Source organism: Nuphar pumila, chromosome 11, assembly GCF_984573655.1.
Source record: "Nuphar pumila chromosome 11, dmNupPumi1.hap1.1, whole genome shotgun sequence".
In the NCBI taxonomy this organism is placed as follows: domain Eukaryota; kingdom Viridiplantae; phylum Streptophyta; class Magnoliopsida; order Nymphaeales; family Nymphaeaceae; genus Nuphar; species Nuphar pumila.
Window position 1 is genome coordinate 70,688,045 of NC_143259.1, and position 26,378 is coordinate 70,714,422.

Sequence of the window (26,378 nt, forward strand, 5' to 3'; positions counted from 1 at the left end):
TCCATATGTGGACTCGTTCGTGATAGTATTTATGGACGACATCTTGATCTATTCGGAGAGTCCGGAGCAACATCGAGAGCATTTGCGGATTGTGTTGAGTACTCTTCGCGAGCATCAGTTGTTCGCCAAATTCTCTAAGTGTGAGTTTTGGCTCGAGCGCGTCATGTTTCTTGGCCATGTAATATCGAGGGACGGAGTATCCGTCGATCCAGCGAATGTAGAAGCAGTTTTAGGCTGGAAACAGCCTAAGAATGTGTCTGAGATTCATAGTTTTCTTGGATTGGCCGGTTATTATCGACGTTTTATCCAAGACTTTTCAAGGATCGCTTTACCTTTGACGAAGTTGTTGCGTAAAGGTATTAAGTTCGTGTGGAATAGTGCCTGTGAGGACAGTTTCCAGATCCTGAAGTTGAAGTTGACTACCTCGCCGGTATTGACTTTACCCTCAGGCAGAGGTGGCTTTGTGGTGTACACAAACGCCTCTGGTACCGGTTTAGGTTGCGTGCTTATGCAGCATGGTCGAGTTATTGCCTATGCCTCTAGACAGTTGAAGACTCACGAGCGAAATTATCCGACGCACGATTTAGAACTGGCAGCAGTCGTGTTCGCTTTGAAATCATGGCGACACTACCTATATGGGGAATCGTTTGAGGTCTTTTCCGACCACAAGAGCCTCAAATATCTGTTCTCTCAGAAGGAGTTGAATATGAGGCAGCGACGATGGCTTGAGTTCATCAAGGACTATGATTTCACGTTGTTGTATCATCCTGGTAAAGCGAACGTTGCGGCAGATGCACTTAGCCGCAAAGCGGGTGGCGTTCTAGCTAGTCTTGTGTGGAGCCAGAAGCTTATCGAAGATTTTGTCGCATGGAAACCTTTTTCTGTTGGTGGTGGTTCGATCAGGTTGTCTGGTCTGACCATTCGATCTGAGTTTTTGCCAAAGATCGTAGAGGCTCAGAAGCTTGACGACCAGTATGGTAAGTTTCTAGCCTTGGCTGAGCAAGCAGATTCTCCTTTTAGAGTGTCTAGTGATGGCAGCGTGCATATGAGAGATCGCCTTTGGGTTCCGAGCAACCCTGAGGTGAAGAGAGAAATTCTTGACGAAGCTCATATGTCAAGATATACGATTCATCCTGGAGGAACAAAGATGTTCAAGGACTTACAGCGGAAATATTGGTGGAGTGGTATGAAGCGCGAGATAGTGGCTTACGTTGCGAGATGCTTGACGTGTCAGCAAGTTAAAGCGGAACATCAACGTCGCGGTGGTACCTTGCAGAGGATTGAGATTCCTCAGTGGAAATAGGAGAATGTTACAATGGATTTTGTGGTAGGATTGCCACTGTCTAGGCGTAAACACGATGCGATATGGGTAGTCGTGGACAGACTCACCAAGTCTGCCCATTTCCCGCCAATCAGGATCAGTCAGTCTCTTGAGAGCCTAACTGACTTGTACATTAGAGAGATCGTTCGGCTTCATGGTGTGTCGAGGTCTATTATTTCCGATCGTGATCCCTGATTCACGTCGCGACTGTGGGGTCAGTTGCAATCTGCTTTGGGGACGAAATTGAAGTTTAGCACAGCCTTTCATCCTCAGACGGATGGACAGTCCGAGCGAATGATTCAAACGTTGGAAGATATGTTGCGAGCTTGTATGCTTGATTGGAAGGGTGAATGGGATTCACACCTATGTTTAGTAGAGTTTGCGTATAACAACAGTTACCACGCTAGTATCGGGATGGCCTCGTATGAAGCGTTGTATGGTAGACCTTGTCGGTCGCCATCTTATTGGGATGACATCAGCGATAGAGCGAGCGAATCGCCGATTGTTCTTCAGCACTACACGCAGCAAGTGCAGAAGATTCGTGAATGTTTGAAGGTACCGCAAGATAGACAGAAGAGTTACCCCGATAAGAGACGTCGCGAATTGTCTTTTAATGTTGGAGACATGGTTTTTGTCAGAGTTTCGCCGACTAAGAGCGTATTTCGTTTCGGAAAGAAAGGGAAGTTGAGTCCGAGGTATGTCGAACCATTCGAGATCGTGGCACGGATTGGTGAGGTGGCATATCGTGTTGAGTTGCCTCCACAGTATGCCCACATTCACAATGTTTTTCACGTGTCGATGCTCAGGAAATACATTCCTGACCCATCACATGTCATTTGTTACGAAGATGTAGACGTGCAAGAAGATCTGACTTTACCAGAAAGGCCTATCGAGATTGTTGATCGACGAGATCAAGTTTTGCGTACCAAGACTATTCCATTAGTTAAGGTACGATGGCAGCACCATGGCATTGAAGAATGCACATGGGAACCAGAAGCGAACATGAGAGAGTCTTATCCAGAACTTTTTATAACCTCCTAATGGTGATTTCGCGGACGAAATCCTTTTTAGGAGGGAAGGATGTAAGATCTACAATTATAATTTTGATGTATATTGTGTAATTATATGGAATCAATGAATTTTTATGTTTTGACAATTTTCTAATGATTTGCTTAGTTGAGAATCGGGTAAATTGTGTAATTTTATTGCAAAGAGCGATTTCGGGGAATCTAGAATGAATCTACCTCCGAAACTTTTAGGGTGAGTTTGGAGTAGGGTTGTGGTGATACACCCCGAAAATGAGACCCGAGTGACGAAAAAACCTCGTCAGTGCATGCGAATCACGAGTCTTGACCTAATTTTAGACCCAAAACTTAGAACGCTCAATTTTAGCAAACAAGAGGTGATTTTCTTAGGGGGCATTGACCATTCTACGTTAATTGCGGTTATGGAGGGAACAAAATGAGTTGTTGGAATTAAATTAGCATTTTAATGTGTTGAATAAGCATTCTTTAAAGAAGTACACTATATGCGATTTTGGATTTGGATCCGGGGCTACTAGGAGATCCAAAACCCTGGGACGACCCTACAGTGGACGTCCATGTCCTTGGTTGACCAGATGGTCAAGGGCTGACCCGCTGGATGGTATTTTTTGAAATAATCTTGCATGGCTTTAAAGAATAGGCCTTCATTGGCCATGTGTCTTTCCAACACCCTCATGATGAAGCCTAGGCTCCATCATGAGGGGCGCCATTTTCAAAAGAGAGCCATGGGGTGGTGCCCCATGGCAAATTCGTGATTATTTTCAAAGACATTTGAATCCTTTCAATCCATTGGGCACGATGGGTGGCAGCCAGGGGCGCCCTTTTGTAAAATTTCAAACTTTTAAGGGCATTTAATGATGGCATTTTCGAGATTTTTGCAAAGCCTTTTGGAAGGCTTGACATGCATTGGTTGTTGGTGGGCGTGGAGCTCCCCAACCCTCCATCTTGGAGGGATTTAATCCCAGCCGTTCACCTCTAAGCCTACCTCTATAAAACCTTTACAAAAAAAACGGGTCCCTCTTATTTTGGGGAGATTTTCCTTTTTTTTTTCTCTCTCTCTCCTCTCAAGCTTCCTCACTCCAGCCGTGTGCTTCCTCTTGGCGTGAAGAGCTGCAGCACCTTCCTCATTAGCCAAGGTGAAGACTCACCTCACTTGTTATGGTTTCATTATGAAGAGGAAACCGTTGGAAACTTTGCACCTTGGCATGCAAAAATCCAAACGGTGGATTAGGTGATATAGCTATGGTTCCGATCTTAAATCACCATGGATTAGCAGGATTTCTTGCCGCACGTATTTGAAAGCTTTTCCCTTTTTGTTTTCGTTCAATCACCGTTTTATTTGAAATCATTTCCTTGCTTGTTGTTGTTTACCATATTAGTTTAACACTGTCTTAGTTGTTATGTGATTCTTCTATGCTGAAGTTCATGGCTTTCTCCACCTTCTTCTTTCTATTTTCTATTTTTTTTTCTTTTTGGTATGGTGGGCCGAGCTAGGCTCGTCCAGCACACACCCAGGCCGGTTAGCTGTCCCTCGTATTCGGGAACACTAGGCGGCGTGTTCCAGACATCAGCATTTATATTTTTTTTTTGTGGCTATTGTTATTCTTGTTCTGTGTTTTTCTCTTGCGGTGCTGGGATTAGACCAGTCCCAAAATGCTGGGACTGGGGGCTGCAGCCATGTTGTCGAGCATTGGTCACGGTGTGACCAGCTCATTTTGGGCGTAGGAAGGTCAGGCTGTTGTGTTAGCCTCTTGCATGTCTTTTCCTTTTTCTTTGTTCGATCTTCTTTGGAACTAGGACTGGAGCAGCTGGGCCAGTTTTGGTGTGCCCAGCACACCCTCCTTGTTGCTGTGAACCGAGCCCTTGAGCTCTGGTTCACGCTGACAAGGGTGGCTCGGTCTGGTCCAGCGGACCAGACCCCCATTGTCTATCCTTTTGCTCCAGGAATGGATCTGGCGCCACTTGGGTGGCCTGCGCATGCAAGTAGGGATTTGGCCTCTAGCTTCTTCTTCCCTCCGCGTTATCGTTCCGCCTAAACCCTTCGGTTCAGGTCTGAACCAAGGTTTAGACCTGATGGTTTGTCAGCCTGGGCATGGCACAAGGTGCCAGCCGTCCAACCCCTTTCGTGGGAGCCGGATGGAGCCTAGTGGTGCCGAGCACCCAGGCCCTTTTCATTCGGCCATTTTGGGTTGCATGTAGGTCCGAACCGAATGGTTTAGACCTGTGCACGTATGGGGAACCAGGCCGGCACCGGGTGCCTGCCATGGTTCTGTTTTAGGACAGGTCGAGTGCCAGCCGCATGGTGCTGGGAACCCGGGTCCCTTGAGCTGATCCACTTCGGGTCCGGGTCTGAACCAGAGAGAGAAGGGTTCAGACCCACTGCTGGCCAACCACAGCCCGGTCTCATAGACCAGACCGACTGGGGCCAGTTTTTTTTTTGGGCTCAACCCGCAGGCTTAGCCACGGTTGTCTTTGCCGGGGCTGGAAACAGCCCAACCAAAACGCTTGACAGGTAGGGTCCGGTTCCTGAGTCGGTCCAGACCTCGATGGTAGGTCCGTAGGACCAGACCACCCTTAGCTAGAGCTTGTTGGCACAAGTGCGGGTGGACTTTCGTTTCGCCACACTCGCGGCCCCGCTACACCATCATTTATGACTGATAGCAGGTTACCCTATCAACACTAGCTCGCACCTACTTCGAGTCGAACCCGATTAGGTTCAAACTAGCCTTTGTATTGCCCTGCACCCTCCTCGCACTTCGGTTAGGTTCGGCATGAGTGCATGCCTTGGGATGCATCGGGTTCGAGTAAGCTTTTCATATATATATATATATGTAAATGGGATTGTATATATATATATGCATATACGTATACATATAGGTATGTGCCTCGCCGAGTATGTTTGAAAGGGTTGATATATATATGTACACATGAATATATGAAAGGGTATTAAAACTTATGACTCTCGTGTCCCGTTCAAGCATTTTCTCAGATGATTCCTTACTCCGAGCTCAGTATGAATTCCATAGCATTGTCCTACGTTCATTTTGGACAAACGGTTTGTTTAGGGTCCGCGGGCGCGGCACCCCGAACGGTGATAATGCCAATGTTATTCCCATTAGATGGGTTAAGTTCAGAAATCATCTTCGACACGTAAGTGTGTCGTACTGCGTAAGGAAAATCCTTATACCTTGATTTATGTGCAACTACTTAGTTAAGTATACAGACGAACACTATTGCAAATCCACATACTTGGAAACTACGTTGAATTACAAGCATTGTTTCATTGTCTTTGTTTCGGGTCCGCAGGCGCGGCACCCCACACCGTGGGAATAGCTAATGTTGTTTCCATAAGTCGGGTATATCCCAGATTTCACCATAAACATGTAAGTGTGTCAACCACGTATGAAAGCATAGTTGAATGCAATATTCACACTGAAGTATGCAAGTTAATCATTTCATATTATGCAACTGCCTCTGTTGTTTATGCTTGTGCAAAAGATAGAAACGTACACTTCGCACTTGGCACATCTTGACACTGTTACTGAGTAGTGCGTACCTTGAAAAGGTACATTGCTTGAGGCATTAGTAAGTGCACCACGTGCACTTACTACAAGAAAGAAAAGAATAAAGATAGGGTATGAATAATGAAATGACTTGTTATGGGCTCAGTTGGAGTCCTTGGGCAATGACCCTTGCTTAAAGAGATGGACTCTTGTGTGATATACCCTAAACAGAAATAAATCAATAAGGTATTTCGACTGCTTTCACGAGCAGTGTGCTCCGTTGGCCGCGTGAGGCTGAGCACGTGAATGGGCAGGCCAAGTCCTCGTTTTGCGTACCCTGCGGGGACCACAAGGCAAATTCCTCGTGAGAGGTGTGTTGAACATGAGCCTTAAGAAAGATAAACCTGCTTCGCCCCATTCACAAAATGGTTCATCTCGGGAGAGGGTGGATGGTACAACCCTGAGTGACTTGTCGTTACTACGACACGTGTTTGACAGGAGCTGTAGCGTCCTTTGGCTTCCAGTCACTCAGAGTCAGGGAGGTCGAGGTTGCCTTTTTAGGACCTCACTACTGCAGTAGTATGGATTGCAATCCTTGCCTATGCGAGTGTTTTCTCCTAGCTGTGTGCTGCTCGCATAAGGTCGACTCGGTCTGTAGCTTCCCCGGTTACCACACTAGAATTTAAATAACAGACGCCGGGTGCATGTCTCACAAAATGCGAGGTTCCTTCGCGTACCCGAAGGAGTAATCAGAAGAACTTAAGAACTAACCAAACAACTGACTTAAAGTAGTTGTTGCTTTACTTGTGTTGTAGACTTGCTTTAGTTATTACAGTCATTTCAGTTTGTTACCTTAGTTACTTGCTGCTCAGTTCGCTTATACTTCAGTTCGTCGCTTCAGCTACTTGTTTTCCTGTTGACTAGTACTTGTCACTTCACACTTACCAGACACAGGCACTTACACTTGTCAGCTTGTTTCCTGCTTTCCTGTGTACTTGATATATATATACACATTACTTGTGGTTGTTTCTTCACCACCTTGAAAAAGGATTGACCCCATTTTATGGGGATGTAGGTGACGAACAGGCTTAGTGCGGATGCAATGATACACGATGGAGGCTCTGAGGACCCACACACTTGACCTGCAGATCTTGTACCTGGTGGTTTTGTGGTTTTTGGTTGTTGTTGGGATGTATTCCCTATTTTGTACATTTTGTACTTATAAGTTGTAAACTCTTTAAAACTGTTGGGGTGTTTCCCCTTTTTACTTCATAGTTACACTTTTGGTTGCACTTATCTGTGGCGGCCGCACAGACTTGCGGCTTTGTTGTTTTTTCACGTTTGCTTCCGCTAGTTTCCTACTTAAACCTTTCAAAAAAAAAAATTTTTTTCCATAGAAATCCCGTCTTTCCAAGGTCGGGGTTTGGGGCGCCACAACCTTAGGACATTTATATGCTTGATTGAATCACTATGAAATTTTTTTGACAGCCTTAGGACACATATATGCTGGATTGAACCACTATGAAATTTTCTTAACAGCCTTAGAACACATATATGCCTCATTGAATCACTATGAAAATTTTGAGACAACATTAGAACACAAATATGCATGATTGAATCACTATGAAAATTTTGAAATAGTATTTCAACACAAATATAAATGTTTGAATCACTAGAAAAATTGTTTGACAACCTTAGAATACATATATGCATGATTGAATTTGAAAATTTTTTAACAGCCTTAGAACACATATATGCATGATTGAATCACTATGAAATTTTTTGGACAACATTAGAACATATATATGCATGATTGAATCAATATGAAATTTTTTTCATAGCCTTAGAACACATATATGCGTGATTGAATCACTATGAAGTTTTTTTGATAGCCTTAGAACATATATATGCATGATTTAATCACTATGAATTTTTTTTGACAACTGTAAAACACTTTTATGCATTATTGAATCACTACAAATATTTTTTGACAGCCTTAGGACACATATATGCTTCATTGAAACATAATAAATTTATTTTGTCAGCCTTAGCACACATATATGAATGATTGAGTCACTATAAAAAAATTTGGACAGGCTTAGAACAGATATATGCAAGATTGGATCACTATGAATTTTTTTTGAGAGCCTTAGAACACATATATGCATGATTGAATCCCTATGAATTTTTTTTGACAGCCTTAGAACACATATATGCATGATTGAATCACTATAATTTTTTTTTATAGGCTTAGAATACATATTTACATGACTGAATTATTATGAAATTTTTTTGATAACCTTAGAACACACATTTGCAAGATTGAAACACTATGAAATTTTTTTGACAGCCTTAAAACACATATTGCATGATTCAATCACTATAAATTTCTTTTGAAAGCCTTAGAACACATATATGCATGATTGAATCACTAAGAAATTTCTTTGACATCCTTAGTCAAATTAATTTTTTTTGACACAATTAGAACACATACGCAAGATTGAATTACTGTAATTTTTTTTTGACAATGTTAGAACACATATTAGGACATATATTTGCACAATTTAATCTCTATGAAATTTTATTGACCGCCTTAGAACATATATATGCATGATTGAATCTCTATAATTTTTTTTTGACAGCATTAGAACACATATATGTATGATTGAATCATTATAAAAGTTTTTTGACAACCTTAGAAGGCATACTTGCATGATTGAATCACTATGAATTTTTTTTGACAGTCTTAGAACACATATATCCACTATTGAATAACTATGAAAGTTTTTTGACAACCATAGAACAAATATATGCATGATTGGATCACTATGATTTTTTTTACAGCCTTAGAACACATATATGCAAGATTGAATCACTATAAAAAAATTTTGACTGCCTTACAACATATATATACATGATAGAATCACTATGATTTTTTTTTTGACAGCCTTAGAACATATATGCCTCAATGTGTCACTATATTTTTTTTTTACAGCATTAGAACACATATATGCATGATTGAGTCACTGTAAAAAAAATTTGACAACATTAGAACACATATCTGCATGATTGTATGTCTATCAATTTTTTTTGACAGCCTTAGAACACATATATTTATGATTGAATCACAATGAAATTCTTTTGACAACCTTAGAACACATATATGCATGATTGAATCACTATAAAAAAAATTTGAACATCTTAGAACACATATCTGAATGATTGAATCATTATGAGTTTTTTTTGACAACCTTAGAACACATATATGCATGATTGTATCACTATGAAAATTTTCTTACAGCATTAGAACACATATATGCATGACTGAATCACTATGAAGTTCAACCTAAAAACACATATATGCATGATTGAATCACTATGAAAATTTTCTTATAGCCTTCATATATGCATGACTGAATCACTATGAAGTTTTTTTGACAGTCGTAGAACATATATAAGCATTATTGAATCACTATGATTTTTTTTTAACAAACTTTGGACATAAAAATGCATGAGTGAATCACTATGAATTTTTTTTAACAGCCTTAAAACATATATATGCACCCTTGAGTCACTACAATTTTTTTTTACAGCATTAGAACACAAATATGCATTATTGAATCACTATAAATTTTTTTTGAATACCTTAGAACACATCTCTGCATGAATGAACCATTATGAATTTTTTTTGACAAGGTTAGAACACATATATGCATGATTGAAACACTATGAAATGTTTTTTGACAGCCTTGGAACATATATATGCTTGATTGAATCACTATTAAGTTGTTTTGACAGTCGTAGAACACATATATGCATTATTGAATCACTATGAATTTTTTTTGACAACCTTAGGACATATATACGCATGATTGAATCACTACGAAATTCTTTTGACAGCCTTAGAACACATATATGCATGATTGAATCACTATGATTTTTTTTTGACATCCTTGGAACACATATATAAATGATTCAGTCACTATAAATTTATTTTGAGAGAATTAGAATACATATACGCAAGATTGAATCACTATAAAAAAAATTCGACAATGTTAGTACTTATATCTTCATTTTTGAATCATTATGACTTTTTTTATACAGCCTTAGAACATATATACGCATGATTGAATCACTACAAAATTTTTTTGACAGCCTTACAACACATATATGCATGATTGAATCTCTATAAGTTTTTTTTGACATTACTAGAACACATATATGCTTGATTGAATCACTATAAATGTTTCTTGATAGCCTTAGAACACATATCTACATGATTCAATCACAATGAAATTTTTTTGACAGCCTTAGAAGAAATATATGCATGATTGAATCACTATGAAGTTTTTTTGACAGCCTTCAAACACTTATATGCATTATTGAATCACTACGAATTTTTTTTGACAGCCTTAGAACATATATATACATGATTGAATCACCATGAATTTTTTTTAAGAGCCTTAGAACACATATATGCATGAGCAAATCACTACAATTTTTTTTTACAGCATTAGAACACATATATGCATGATTGAATCACTGTAAAAAAATTTGACAACGTTAGAACACATATCTGCATTATTGAATCACCTTGAATTTTTTTTGAAAGATTTAGAACACATATATGCATGATTGAATCACAATCAATTTTTTTTTACAGCCGTAGAACACATATATGCATGATTGGACAATTATGAAAATTGTTTGACAACCTTAGGACACATATATGCATGATTGAATCACTATGAAATTTTTATGACAGCATTACACCATATATATACATGATTGAATCACTATGAAATTCTTTTGACAGCCTTAAAACACATATGCATGATTGAGTCACTACAAATTTTTTTTTACAGCATTAGAATACATATATACATGATTGAATCATTATAACAAAATTTTGAACACCTTAGAACACAGATCTGCATGATTGAATCATTATGAATTTTTTTTGACAGCCTTAGAACACATATATGCATGATTGATCACTATGATTTTTTTTTTACAGCCATAGAACACATATACGTATGATTGAATCACTATAAAGTTTTTTTGACAGCCGTAGAATACACATAAGCATTATTGAATCACTATGAATTTTTTTTGACAATCATAGGACACATATATGCATGATTGAAATACTATGAATTTTTTTTTACAGATATAGAACACATATATCCATGATTGAGTCACTATATAATTTTTTTGACACCATTAGAACACATATATGCATGATTGAATTACTATAAATTTTTTTTGAATACCTTGGAACACATATCTTCGTGATTGAACCATTATGAAATTTTTCTGACAACCTTAGAACACATATATGCATGATTCAATCACTATGAAGTTTTTTTGACAGCCTTACAATACATATGTGCATGATTGAATCACTATTAAGTTTTTTTGATAGCTCAGAACACATAGATGTATTACTGAATCACTATGATTTTTTTTAACAACCTTAGGACACATATATGCGTGATTGAATCACTATGAAATTTTTTTGGCAGCCTTAGAACACATATATGCATGATTTAGTCACTATAAAAATTTTTCGACAGCCATAGAACACATATATGCATGATTGAATCACTATGAATTTTTTTTGAGAGCCTTTGAACTCATATATGCATGATTGAATCACTATGAAATTTTTTTGACAGCCTTAGAACACATATATGCTTGATTGTATCACTATAATTTTTTTTTGACAACCGTAGAACACTTATATGCTATACTGAAACACAATGAATTTTTTTTGACAACCTTAGGACACATATATGAATGATTGAATCACTATGATTTTTTTTTGACAGCCTTAGAACACATATACGCATGATTGAATCACTATGAAATTTTTTTGATAGCCTAGAACACATATATGCATGATTGAATTACTATTAAATTTTTTTGACTACCTTAGAACACATATATGCATGATTGAATTTGAAATTTTTTTGACACCCTTAGAACACCTATATGCATGATTGAATCACTTTGAAATTTTTTTGATAGCATTAGAACACATATATGCATGATTGAATTACTATGAATTTTTTTGATAGCCTAGAACATTTATATGCATGATTGTATCTCTATGATTTTTTTTTACATCCTTAGAACACATATATGCATGATTGAATTTGAATTTTTTTTTACTACCTTAGAACACATATGTGCATGATTGAATCACTTTGAATTTTTTTTGACATGCTTAGAACACATATATGCGTGATTTAATCTCTATGAATTTTTTTTGACAGCATTAGAACACATATATGCGTGATTGAATCTCTATGAAATCTTTTGATGAAATTTTTTTGATAGCCTTAGAACACATATAACCATGATTGAATCACTATGAATAGTTTTTGACAGCCTTAGAACACATATATGAATGATTCAATCACTATGATTTTTTTTTGACATCCTTAGAACACATATATGCATGATTGAATCACTATGAAATTTTTTTGACAACCTAAAACACATATATGCATTATTGAATCATTATAAATTTGTTGTGACAGCCTTAGAGCACATATATGCATCATTGAATCTCTATGAATTTTTTTTTACAACCTTAGAACACATATATGCATCATTGAAACACTATGAAAGTTTTATGATAGCCTTAGAGCACATATATGCATGATTGAATCACTATGAATTTTTTGTGACAGCCTTAGAACACATATTTGCATGATTGAATCACTACAAAAAAATTTTGACAGCATTAGAACGCATATATGCATTGTAAAAACCTGGTACAAATCGAGTCTTTTTAATAAATAAATAAATGATGAAGAAGAATTTTTAATTTCGTAATATTATAATACTAAAATGAGGTATCTCGGACCATTCAGGCAATGGACTTTGGGTTCGAGTAAGATGGCGTCAGAAGACCACACATGCTTAAAAGATATTGAAATAGTAAACAAGACAAAAAGCAAATAAGTAGCGTGGTGGTGGGGCGATGGCCAGAAGAAAGGATGTCCCAGGTTCGAATCCCCTTTGGCACCAGGAAATTTTGCTAAAGAAATCATTTTATTCAATAAAAGCTAAACTGCCATAAAGAGGTTAAATAAATTTATTTTGCAAGAATTTGCAACGAAACCAAAAATAGTGCACTGGTGGGGCTCGTTACCCCTTAGGGAGGAGAACGAGTTCAAATCCCCTTGTGTGCCAAGAAGACCTTTTTGCCAAAACAACATAAAAAAATGAATGAGATTTTGAAATTTGAAGTAAGCTATAAAAACGTGGATTTAAAGAGAGCATTAAAACTAGAAATTTTGCTTTTTTAGAAAGAGGGTTGAGTGGATGACCAAGGTTGGAAACCCAACCATTTGGAATGGGAAAGGCCCATTCCATGACTTTTCAAATGGGCAGTTATATTCTATAATGGGCCTCCTACGAATTTAAGATGGTGGGAGTTACAAGGCCTCTATTATGAGGGAGGTTAATTGGAGAAGAAAAAAGAAACAGAAACCAGAGAGGGTTTACAAAAAAATGAGTTTCATTTAAACTCTTTCCCTTTCTCTATCAACTTACCCTCTCAAATGAATTTGCAGCCCCTTCTCCCTTTCTTGCTTGGTTTTCTTTCTCATCCACCATTGAATTCGGTGAGGAGCTCACGCATGGATACCCGACGCCCTTGAGGAAGAAGAGCGACATACCTTTGGATTCGCTTCTTCACGAGGTAGGGATACAGTCTCTTTATTCATGTGTGCAGCACCATGGGATACTCGTATGTGTTTGATTAACCGGATAGCCACCAATGTTATGATGTGTATAAGCTTTTTGCTTTTGTACCCATGAGTGTAATGGTGTTTTTTTTTTCTGAAAAGAGTATATATTGAATGTCGATATAGTCATGAAAACGTAGCTTTCATACTACATATGCATACAAGTATTTAAAATAGTATTTCTCCTAATAACTGATCTATTTTTCTGATAGGTGAACTATTATTTGAATAGCCATGAAAAGGAAAATATAGTGAAATATCTAGGGACATCTGTAGCTATGAAAAATGAATCTGTTTTTGCATAATTTTGAAAATGTAATCATAAAAACTTGCAGTTGATTTTCTGCATCTGTATGCAGTTTATAAAAAAAAAAATACATATAAGCATTAGATCAAGGATATGCACAATCGAGTCTGCATATCCATGAAAAAACTTCATTCTTTTGTCATTTCACACCCTTAAATTTCTAATTATAGATGTGCACGAGGGTTCCTCTCTAACTATGCGAAGGCACAAAGTGGACCAATTGAGTTGCATTCATTCACTAATTGATCTGTATCTACGACGATGATATTTCCACTACAAGAAAATTGTTAATTAGCGACGGAAATTAGCGACGGATTTTTCCCGTCGCTACTTAGCGACAGATTAGCTAGAGATAGAATCTGTCGCTAATTTGCGACGGATTAGCGAGGAAATAACTTTTATCGCTAATCTGTCGCTACTTAGCGACGGATTAGAGACTGCATGTTTTTGTCGCTACTTTTGATTACAAGAACACCATTTTAGCGACGGATTTAGAGAGGGAACTCTGTCGTCGCTACTCCGTCGCTAATTAGCGATGGAGTAGCGACAGAATATATTCTGTCGCTTTTTTGGTATTTGGGTTTCGCGACGGCTTCGCGACGGAATTTTTCCGTCGCTAAGCCGTCGCTAAATGTCGCGTAAATCCCTAATCACATCCCTCTTTCTCTTTTCCCTGTTTCGCTGTACTGCACCCTCCCGCCGCCCGTCGGCCCTCGCCACCGTCCGGCCACCGCCGCTCGCCAGCCGCCGCTCCCCGTCCACCGCTCGCCAGCCGGCGCTCGCCAGCTGCCGCTCCCCGTCAACCTCCCGCCACCGTCCGGCGAAGCGCAGGTTCTTCTTCTTCTTCTTCTTCTTCTTCTTCTTCTTCTTCTTCTTCTTCTTCTTCTTCTTCTTCTTCTTCTTCTTCTAAACGCAGGGGGTACGCCCCTTCCCTGCCGGAAACGGAGGGGGTTTAACCCCCTGCCGTGCTTTCCGACAGGGGGGGTCGACCCCCTGCGTTTCCGGCAAGGGGGGTCGACCCCCTGTCGGAAAGGCATGGGGGGTCGACCCCCTGCCGGAAACGCATGGGGGGTCGACCCCCTGCCGGAAACGCATGGGGGGTCGACCCCCCTGCCGTAAAGGCACGGCAGGGGGTCAACCCCCCATGCCGAAACTGCCTTTCCGGCAGGGGGTTTAACCCCCTTCCCTGTTTTGAAAAGAATTTTTGTCGGCTGGGCCGGCTGGGCCGGCTATGGCCCTGTCATAGGCTCGCCTAGCACCCAGCCGACTGGGTGCTGGGCCTGGCGCACCTGCCAGCATGCTGGCAGTCAGCCGAGTGCTACTCGGCTGGCTGCCAGCCAGCCAACAGCCACCAACGTGAATAAAAAGATTTTTTTTTTTGAAATAAAGGGATCATACCCAGCCGATCACTCGGCTGGGCCAACAACGAGGGTTCACGGCTTGACTTCGGCTGGTCTGTCAGCCGACACCCATACCACATCGATCGTGCCATGGATTTCTTTTTGAAAAAAAAAATGAAAAACAAGGAAAAATATCAATATAACATAGTGGATTCGTAGATCCACTGATTCGCCATGGATTTCCATCAAAACATCCATGGAAATCCTACCTCTACCCGATTTCTCAAACGTTTCACATAAGAAAATGCCCGTACCTTGAGAGAAATACCCGATTTTTTTAGTTAGTGTTTCATCTTGTTTCATGATTAGTTAGTTTGTTACTTAATTTGTTTTGTTTTTGTGCAGATTTTTCAACGGAACCAACTCGTGCTCGGCCACCTGTGGTAAGTAAATGACAAAAACAATGCAAATCGGGTAAATACCCGTGGTGAGTAAGTGATGCAAACGTATCACATGTTATTTAATTTATTGAATGCAGCACTTTATTGTTCACACACTCACTTAGTTGTTGATATCTAGGACTGCTTTGTTGGAGTTCGGAGATCATGCTGAGCATGATTTTAATGTAGAAATATGGAAGTGTTCTTATTTTTGGAGTACGGAGTCCATGCTAAGCATGGTAGTAGTTAGTGAGATATTGAAGTGTGTTTGCTGCAGGTACATGTTTGCCATTTATTTGATATGAATGATTATGATGTATTGCAATGTTTGATGTAATTGTATCCATGCTTGCATGTAGTTACTTTCAATTTGATTTTGACTTCCATGTGAAATTTTATAATAAAAGCATGCTTCAAATGATTGTATCATGTCATTAATAGTTTGCACATGAAAATATTAAGTTATCAATGCATGCATCAAAATTCTTGTTATTGTTTGACATAGTATATTGCATGATAAATTTGATATTTTCTTCATCGTCGCATTCTGATTGTTTTTTTCTTAATTCGTTAGGATACTATTCGTAACATCATACGACAGAATGACTGCAAACCGTGAATGGATGTACCGTAGGATAGTGGACAATGAGTTATCGCATGAATATATGGATGGTGTCGATAGTTTTATTGAATTTGCAACGGCGAGTGTCAGTACGGTAGATCCCACAGGTCGGATTAGGTGTCCCTGCAAGATTTGTAAGAATAATCGATTTGTAGAACCTCATGGCGTTAGACATCACCTATACAGGAAGGGTTTTGTGAGTGATTATCAGAACTGGGCGTTTCATGGAGAAGAATTTAGAAACGATTTTGATGCACGGGTGAATGTGGTGTACGATAATCCATATACGAATTTGATATTTGATGCTGCAGGAACAGAACTGGGTTCTGCTATGAGTTCTAGTGATGTAAGAACTGTCGTAGATGAAGAATCACCAAACGATGCAGCTAGTAGATTTTATGATTTACTTAAAGATGCTGATGAGCCACTTTGGAACGGTTGTGAGAGTCACACTATCTTGTCTGCAGTTCTTCAACTAATGAATTTGAAGTCCGAGTATAATTTGAGTCAATCATGTTTTGACCGTTTGTGCATGATTGTGAAGAGTATGTTGCCTAAAGATGAGAAATTGCCACAAAATTTCTATCGTGCGAAAGTTATGGTCAACGCTCTAGGTATGGGTTACAAAAAGATTGATGCTTGTCCAAATCACTGCATGTTGTATTTCAAGAAGCAGGAAAACGACATATCATGCCCGTCATGTGGGCATCCTCGGTTCAAGCCAAAGACAAGAGGCAATGGTAGCACGAGATCAAAGGAAGTTTCATACAAGTCGCTCCGCTACTTTCCTATCACTCCTAGATTGCAGCGATTGTATATGTCTTCAAAGACAGCTAAACACATGAGATGGCATGCAAATAAAGTTCGACACGATGAAAACAAGATCACGCATCCTGTTGACGCTGAAGCTTGGAAGCACTTTGATCGTACTCATCAGAACTTCGCAATGGAAGTGCGAAATGTTAGACTCGGTCTATGTACAGATGGATTTAATCCATTTGGGGGTAGATCAACTCCATACTCATGCTGGCCAGTATTTGTAACTCCATACAACCTTCCACCAAGCTTGTGTATGAAACGTCCAAATCTTTTCTTGTCTCTGTTGATCCCTGGTCCGACCTCACCTGGCCAAAATCTTGATGTATATCTAAGGCCATTGATTGATGAATTAAAAGTACTGTGGGATGACGGTGTTACCACGTATGATGCCCACAAAAAACAAAATTTCAACATGAAGGCCGCTGTTCTATGGACAATCAGTGACTTCCCTGCATATGGTATGTTATCTGGTTGGAGCTACCAGGACCAGTTCCTCCAATGGAAAGAGTACCCAAAGGAGGTATTAGACAGATTGTGGTCTTCATTCATGGTATACAGTTGTTCCTCATAGTTAATGTGTTTCATATTTAATTTATTTAAGCAATGTCTACTAACTTTCTGAAAATATTTGTAGGCTTCGAATCGCTTTGCAACTACGGTGGAAGAAAATGATGCAAGGAAGGTGTGGCAGAAGGTGGCTGCCAATCGATTTGCAGACATGCTGCACACTATGAAGACTGCAGCAAAAAAAGCATCTGGCGTAGTAGATGATCCATTACTGTGGAAGGGCCATGGTCCTATTACTATCAGGAGAGATTACTGGGATGAAATGTGCGATATGTGGGCGGGAGATGCATTTAAAAATCGCTCTGCGAAGGCTTCACAAAATCGATCGAAGATGCCCGAAGCCCATCTACACACAGGTGGATCTAAGACATTTGGGAGCCACCTAAAGAAAATGGTAACTCATCAATATATAATATTAATTTTATAAGTATAGTTGCAAATTTGTGTACTAAATCTTTTGTCATTTAACTTCGCAGGAAGCAGAAAAAGGAGGCAGTGTACCATATAAGGATGTGTTTGTAGAAACACATAAACGGAAGACCACGGGAGTCTTCGTATCAGAGAAGGCGAGAACGACAACGGTATGTATTAATTCTATTAATAATCATTGCAATATATATGCAAGTCATCATAATGTTATCATTAATTATTAATGAATACTTTAAACATTATTTTGTAGGAGGCATATGAGCAACAAATGGTAGAGCGATATGGTGAAGACGCTACTCAGCATCCATCATTTGATCCTACAGCATGGGTGACTGCAGCAGGTGAACCCAAAAAAGGTCGCGTGTTCGGGTTTGGGAGTAATATGAACACTTCACCAGTTATTGGTTCTTCCAGTTACGGCTCACCAACTTCTTGCGCCGACATAAGCTCCAAGCAGCCGACTATTCTTTCCGGTGATGATGTACGCGAGATCATTAATGAATCACTGAATAACTACTTCCAATACACCGTCGCCCCCTTTCTCCGAAATGAGATCAAGGCCGCTGTTCAGGATAGGGGATCTTCGATTCCAGGTCCCTCTCAGGTATAATCACATATATAGTTTTTTTGACTATCTTAAAGCACATCTGAGCATGGTAGAATCACATATAGAGTTTTTCTAGATGCCTTAGAACACATATGAACATGCTATAATCACATATTCAATTTTTTTACTGCCTTAGCACACATATGAGCATGATAGAATCACATATATATATATTTAACTTTTTGTCTGTCTTAGAGCACATATGAGCATGATAGAATCACATATAAAGTTTTTTTGATTGCATTAGAACACATAAGCATGCTATAATCACATATTCAGTTTTTTTACTGCCTAAGAACACATATGAGCATATTATAATCACATATTCTGTTTTTTGACTGCCTTAGCACACATATGAACATGCTATAATAACATATAGAGTTTTTTAACTGCCTTAGAACACATATGAACATGTTATATATCATTTATGATAGAATCACATATAAAATTTTTGGCTTTGCCTGCCTTAGAGCACATATGAGCATGCTATATTCACATATTCAATTTTTTTACTGCCTTAGCACACATACGAGCATGATCGAATCACATATATAGTTTTTTGCTTGCCTTAAAGCACATCTGAGCATGGTAGAATCACATATAGAGTTTTTTTATATGCCTTAGAACACATATGAACATGCTATAATCACATATTCAATTTTTTGACTGCCTTAGCACACATATGAGCATGATAGAATCACATATAGAGTTTTTTTATTGCCTTAGATCACACATGAGCACATGATAGAATCACATATAGTGTGTAATTTATTTCATTATATTTTGTTTATCAATACTGACTGTTCTTTTCTTGTGTAGGCTGCTAGCGATAATCAGGGTAGTGGAGCTGAAGGGACAGATAAAGACAATGAACAAGAAGACGCACAAAATCTTGGCGATGATTAGAGGACTGTGTTGAAGAAGTTCTATTTTTTTTATTTTTCCTAATTGTAATTGTTGAATTGTAAATAATTAAACTTCTTAGTTTTAAGGTGGAACGATTAATTATTATAGATACTTGTTATATGAATTTTTTTGTGTGGTTTGTTTTTTATTTACAGGAAATATAAATTGTACAGGAAATATAAATTGTACAGTTCTCCGTAATTAATTTTTAAATAAATTTTTTTTGATTTTTTTTCGTTTTTGCGACGGATTAGCGACGGATGATTCCGTCGCTATTCATATTAATCTAGCGACGGCTTAGCGACGGAATTAAATCCGTCGCCACGCCGTGGTCGCCGTTTAGTACCGGCGGATTGGCGACGGAATATAGCGCTCGTTATTCCGTCGCAATTAGCGACGGACTTGGCGACGGAATAATTCCGTCGCCAGTTTGCGTCGAAATATTCGCGACGTAAGCATACTGTCGTCGCGTTGTCGCTAATCCGTCGCTAACATGGTTAGCGACGGATTAGCGACGAAAGGTGGTCGTCGCTAATCTACTGCTCTGTTGTAGTGTTCTTATTCCAGACTATGGAAACAAATGTGATCGTAATTTCACATTTTTGACTATATAAACTTAGTCTGATGACATACGATTTATGGGGTTCAATGAGATAATACCATCTAATACCTAATTGGGTTATTTATTTAGGGTTGTATCAAAGTGAATACTTAATACTACAGGTCAAAGTATCTTACTAAACCAACGTGTATATATATGTTCCATTTATGGTATAACTCTTGATGCTACATCACAAATTCTATTAATCATGTAATCAAAGGAGTATATGACTTACATGCATATGAATACACATCTGCAATTTCAAAAAAAAAAAACTATATATATATATATATATATATATATATATATATATATATATATATATATAGAGAGAGAGAGAGAGAGAGAGAGAGATAGATAGATAGATAAACTATTGAACTCGGAAGGGATTAAGGGTATGGATCGACCTCAATGAATATTTTTTTTTCTTCTTTTCTGCGATATTGTGCTCATACCTGTCCCTAGTGGTCGGTCCGGGTTCAGTAGATGAGTCCCAATGGCATGACCCTTGTCACTTGATTATAAAAAAAGAAAGAAAAATGGTTGTCAGTCGGTCCAGTGGACTGAAAGTCGAACCTGGAACAGGTTTGACATGGGTCGCATGATGGGTGTGGCGCTGCTGCACCCCGATGTGTGACTGTCAAGTCGGTCCATTAACAGGACCATTGTCATAACACTAGAGGCGGGTCCAGTAGATCGTGACCCTCCACGGGAAAGTTGTCACTAAGTTACGATAAAAAAAATATATATGTAATTTGGTCCAGCAGACTGGGGTCAAACTTGGAATAGGTTGTCGACGTTAGCAGTGAGATGGGTGTGGTGGCTGCACCCAGGTTTAATGTTAATGGGTTGACCGTGTCTAGGTTCATCATAATCGAGTCCCACCGTGACCTTGAGTAACCCGTTGATACACAGGAATTGTGGATTGTCCACTTAAAACTATCTGGTGCTGATGTTGGGACTAAGCCCAACGTTTGTAGCAGTGGAATGTGGGACTGCATACATATGATAACTAACCGTGGATCATGACTCTAGTGTGGTACAACTCAGGTTGGAGTTTGAGTTATATGTCGAGAAAGACATAAGAATCATGACTATAGTGTGTATAACTTGAGTTTAAATTTTGAATGAGAAAGGTGGGAATTTGTAGAGCTAACTGGCTCAAGAAATCTTTGTCGGGTCAATCGAGCATAAAATAAATGAGAAAATAAAGAAAGATAATGAATGCAAGAACTGGGTATACTGAAAAGGCTATATGTTACCGGTTTCTCATGGGGTTTCTAGGTACACAACAACAGTCAAGCACCATGTCCCTTTTGGGTATCTGTACGGCTAGTTATATGAGGTATTAAATAATAAACCCTTGTATAATCTTGGTCCGCTATGATGTCGAATGCCTATGCGTACCCACAAGGTAAGAATGAAATAAAGATTCAAAACAATAAATGTGGTAATAACTAATGAAACAGATAGAGGGTCTAGTAGAACAAAACTTAGAAAATTGAAATGATAAGATCACTTACTCAGAAATCATATTAGACATGATAGACTTAGAAAGAAAAGTCTTTTTACATATGTATTAAATCTCTGTCAAATCAATGCTCACACATACCTGTTCACATGACACTGCATATATGTATTTAAAACTGTATCACTTACTCAGACAGTGGTAATCTGATTCATTTGTGGTTTACTATTTTCAGGTGAAGCTATAAATGAACTATCAGAGTGAGGGCGGCAACTTCGTGAGGGCGGTCATGGCACTACTACTTTTCTGCTTGAAGTTTTATGGACATTTGGACTTAATGTAATAAACTCTAATGTGATGGAATAAGATTTATGTTCTATGTAGCCTCCCATTTGTCTATTTGGATGTTTAAAAAAAAATTCTATTAAATTTCCAAGAGAAATAAATGGGGTGTTACAATTATGGTATCAAAGTAGGACAAAAAAGTAGTAGTCATGATAACCTCGACGACCTGCCATCACTCTGTAATTATACAGTTTAATGTATTCACTGAGACTATGATTATTGTAGCCATAGTTAGCATTATTTGTATATCTGATAACCACTAAGTTATAGAACGACTATAACATTATTTTATTTTATTTTATTTGATAATCATGTCTATGCTAACTAGATGGCGTGGGCTAACAGGTGCAATCATATTCTTGAGACCTTGCAAAACTTGGCGGGAGTGATCGGCCAGCAGGCCACTGCAATGCAACAAATGGGCACCAACTTACAACAGGTGGCCCAGGACAAATCGAACGTGGGTGAAACCATATCGTACAAGAAATTCATGGATATGGATCCACCTGCATTGGTTGAAAAGACCGATCCTGAGGCAGCAGAGTCCTGATTGTGGGAAATAGAGAAGATTTTTCAAGTGTTGGAAGTTTCAGTCGAACGATAAGTAGATTTTGGCACGTCCCGATTGAAGGAACATGCGGAAAAGTGGTGGGAAACCACCCACGTAGTGAAGTTTCAGAATGGACCTGTGACATGGCCGCAGTTTGTAGATGTGTTCAATAACACCTACTTTCCAAAGCACGAGTGAACCAAAAAGATGCAGGAGTTCCTCAACCTGCAACAAGGAGAAGGGTCGTTGGCTGAGTACATCACGAGGTTTCACAGCCTGGAGCGTTATTGTCCCAATGTATACACAACAGACAAGGACTGAAAGCGGGACTCAAAAACTGCTTATATACACGAGGGCCAAAAACCCTCGACGAGGCCATTCAGATTGACACCTTACTAGAGGATGACTAGAAAGAAGGGCAAAAGTTTCAGAAGAATCGCCCAGGAGTACCAAGGCCAGAGTTCAAGAGGAGGTTTGGTGGGAAGAAGTTCAACCCACATGCCAAGAAGCCGAGGCATGCGGGAGAGCACAAAACGGTTCAAACACAAGGTCAGCGATGCCAGAAATGCAACTGGTTCCATTTGGGACAACAATGCCCTCGGGAGACTGGCGGCTGCCTCTACTATGGTAAACTGGGGCACTACATCCGTGAGTGTCGCAAGAAGCAGACAAATGATACAAATAAGGCAAGTGGAGGCCAACCACCGCAACCACATTAGCAAGCACTACCACCTCAGCAGGCAAACCAGAAGAAGATGGTCGGGAGAGTATATGCAACCTCGGCGGAGCAACTCCAGAAGGGAGATCTGGTACAAGGTATGGTACTTATATCTGGTCAAGTTGCATGAGTACTGTTTGATTGTGGAGCCACACACTCGTTCATAGCCATTAATTTTGCAAAACAACTTGGAGCACCTATTGAATCACTATGTCATGAATTAGTACTATGCAACCCAATAGAATTCAATGAGATATGTGTAAACTTCATGTCGAACATAGAAATTATGTTAGGGATACATTCACTACCTGCAAACCTAATTCTACTTGATATGACCAAATATGATGTCATATTAGGTATGGATTGGTTGTATGAACACTATGCTAAAATCCTATGTAGAGAAGAAAAAGTAATCTTATCCCTATCCAATGAACATGAAGTCGACTTTCGTCTTTTGAGACCTGTCATAAAACAAAGGATGATATCAGCCTTAAAAGTGAATAGGTATCTCCAGAGGGGAGATACTGCTTTCCTAGTGAATGTGATTGGTGGTGAAGTCAAGGTCTAGATCCATGATCTTGATATTGTTAGAGACTTTCCCGATGTGTTTTCGGATGAGTTACCAGGGATACCTCCACCTCAAGAGGTGGAATTCAAAATTGACTTAGTACCGGGTACTAAGCCAATCTTCAGAGCACCTTACAGAATGGCACCAGCAGAATTGGAAGAATTAAAGAAACAACTTCAAGAACTGATGGATCGTGGGTTCGTAAGACCAAGTATATCACCATGGAGAGCACCAGTGTTGTTTGCGAAAAAGAATGATGGATCAATAAGACTCTATATCGACTACAAAATGCTTAATCAGGCGACGGTGAAAAATAAATATTCGTTACCTCGTATTGAGGATCTATTTGATCAACTAAGGAATGTGAATGTCTTCTCAAAGATCGACCTAAGATCCGGTTATCACCTGTTAAGAATCAAAGATGAGGACATTCCAAAGTCGGCCTTACGCACTAAGTACGACCGCTATAAATTTATCGTGATGCCTTTTGGACTCACGAATGCCTCTGCCGCCTTCATGGACTTGATGAACCGAGTCTTTAGGCCATACTTGGACACTTTCGTCATTGTCTTCATTGATGATATATTGATATACTCGGAGAGTGAAGATGAACATCAAGAGCATCTGAGGATCGTACTGGAAACTCTACAAGAACACCAGTTGTACGCTAAATTTTCAAAGTGAGAGTTCTGGCTCGATCAAGTTATCTTCCTTGGACATGTTATCTCCAAGGATGATGTTTCGGTGGACTCAGCAAAGGTGGAGGATATAACTAATTGGGCTCCACCAAAGAATGTTAGCGAGATCAGGAGCTTTCTCAGATTGGTGGGATATTATAGACGGTTTGTTCAAGACTTCTCCCGAATCGCAATGCCAATGACGAAGCACTTACGAAAAGGTGTGACGTTCGATTAGAACAAAAAGTGTGAGGAGAGTTTTGAGACCCTCAAGACAAAACCGACTACATCTCCTGTGCTAGCGTTACCCTCGGGAAGCGGTGGATTTATGGCATACACTGACGCTTTGGGTACTAGATTGGGTTGTGTATTAATGCAACATGACAAGGTCATAGCTTATGCATCAAGGCAGTTGAAGACCCATGAGAGGAACTATCCCACTCATGACCTTGAGTTGGCAGTGGTAGTGTTCTCTCTAAAGGTATGGAGGCATTATTACCTATATAGAGAGCAATTCAAGATATTCACAGACCACAAAAGTATGAAATATTTGTTCTCACAAAAAGAACTAAATATGAGACAAAGGAGATGACTCGAATTCATAAAGGATTATGAATTCACCTTTTCCTACCATCCAAGAAAGGCAAACGTTTTAGCAGATGCCCTCAATCGGAAGATGGGCAGTGGGTTGGCCAGTTTAATAAACATAGAATGAAAGATGCTAGCAGATTTCACAGAATGGAACCCATTCACAACAAGCTCCGACATTATAAAGGTAAACATTCTTATTGTACAACCGAAATTTCAAGTGAAGGTGATAGCAAAACAAAAAGAAGACCCCCAGTATGGGAAGATGGAGACACTGGCTCAACAAGAAGATAATGAATTCAAGCGAAAGGATGATGGAAGCATATGGATGCGGGAAAGACTTTGGGTTCCCAGCAACCCAAAGTTGAGAGAAGAATTACTAGAGGAAGCCCATAAAAGCAAGTACACCATTCATCTGGAAAGTACAAAGATGTTCAATGATCTACAACGTTGATATTGGTGGAATGGAATGAAACACGATATCGCTAGGTAAGTTAAATTGAATTATAACTCTCAAGTTATTTCAAACATTGTTAAAGAAAAATAATAACTCACACCAATTACATTGGGTAATAGGTATGTCGCGAAATGCTTGACTTGCAAACAAGTAAAGATTGAACACCAAAGACCAGGAGGCACGATGCAACTGATGGAGATTCCATAGTAGAAGTGGGAGAATATAACCATGGACTTTGTAATGGGATTACCCCGCACACGGAGAAACCATGATGTCATTTGGGTCATCGTCAATAGACTGACCAAATCGGTGCATTTTCTACCAATGAGGAAAGGACAATCATTGGAAACCTTGACAGAGTTGTACATTCAGGAGATAGTCAGGCTACATGGAGTGTCAATCTCCATTATCTCAGATCGAGATCCTTGATTCACTTCTCAATTATGGTGATAACTTCAGTCTGTGTTGGGTACCAAATTGAAGTTCAATACAGCTTTTCACCCACAGACTGACGGACAGTCAGAAAGGACCATACATACATTAAAAGATATATTGAGAGCTTGCATGCTGGACTGGAAGGGTGAGTGGGATACTCACATGGTATTAGCGAAATTTGCATACAACAATAGTTACAATGCGAGCATCGGAATGGCACCGTTCGAGGCTGTATATGGAAGACCCTGTAGATCGCCAGTACATTGGAATGAAGTGGGTGAAAGAACAATTGAATCCCCGATAATAC

General features: G+C 39.2%; 1 protein-coding gene across 1 annotated transcript; it reads left to right on the forward strand.

Annotated features, from left to right (window-relative positions):
• The first annotated feature begins 18,524 nt into the window (after positions 1-18,524).
• Positions 18,525-19,795, forward strand: LOC149822420 (uncharacterized). The gene is made up of 2 exons (XM_089981465.1): positions 18,525-18,755; positions 19,578-19,795. Exons 1-2 carry the CDS (start codon positions 18,534-18,536, stop codon positions 19,662-19,664), a joined length of 309 nt encoding a protein of 102 aa, XP_089837591.1. The 5' UTR covers positions 18,525-18,533; the 3' UTR covers positions 19,665-19,795.
• The last annotated feature ends 6,583 nt before the right edge of the window (positions 19,796-26,378 follow it).

Coding starts and splice junctions, on each gene's coding strand:
- LOC149822420 (XM_089981465.1), top strand. CDS start 18,534: ATGAACACTTCACCAGTTATTGGTTCTTCCAGTTACGGCTCACCAACT. Junction 18,756..19,577: donor CGATTCCAGGTCCCTCTCAG/GTATAATCACAT, acceptor TTTCTTGTGTAG/GCTGCTAGCGATAATCAGGG.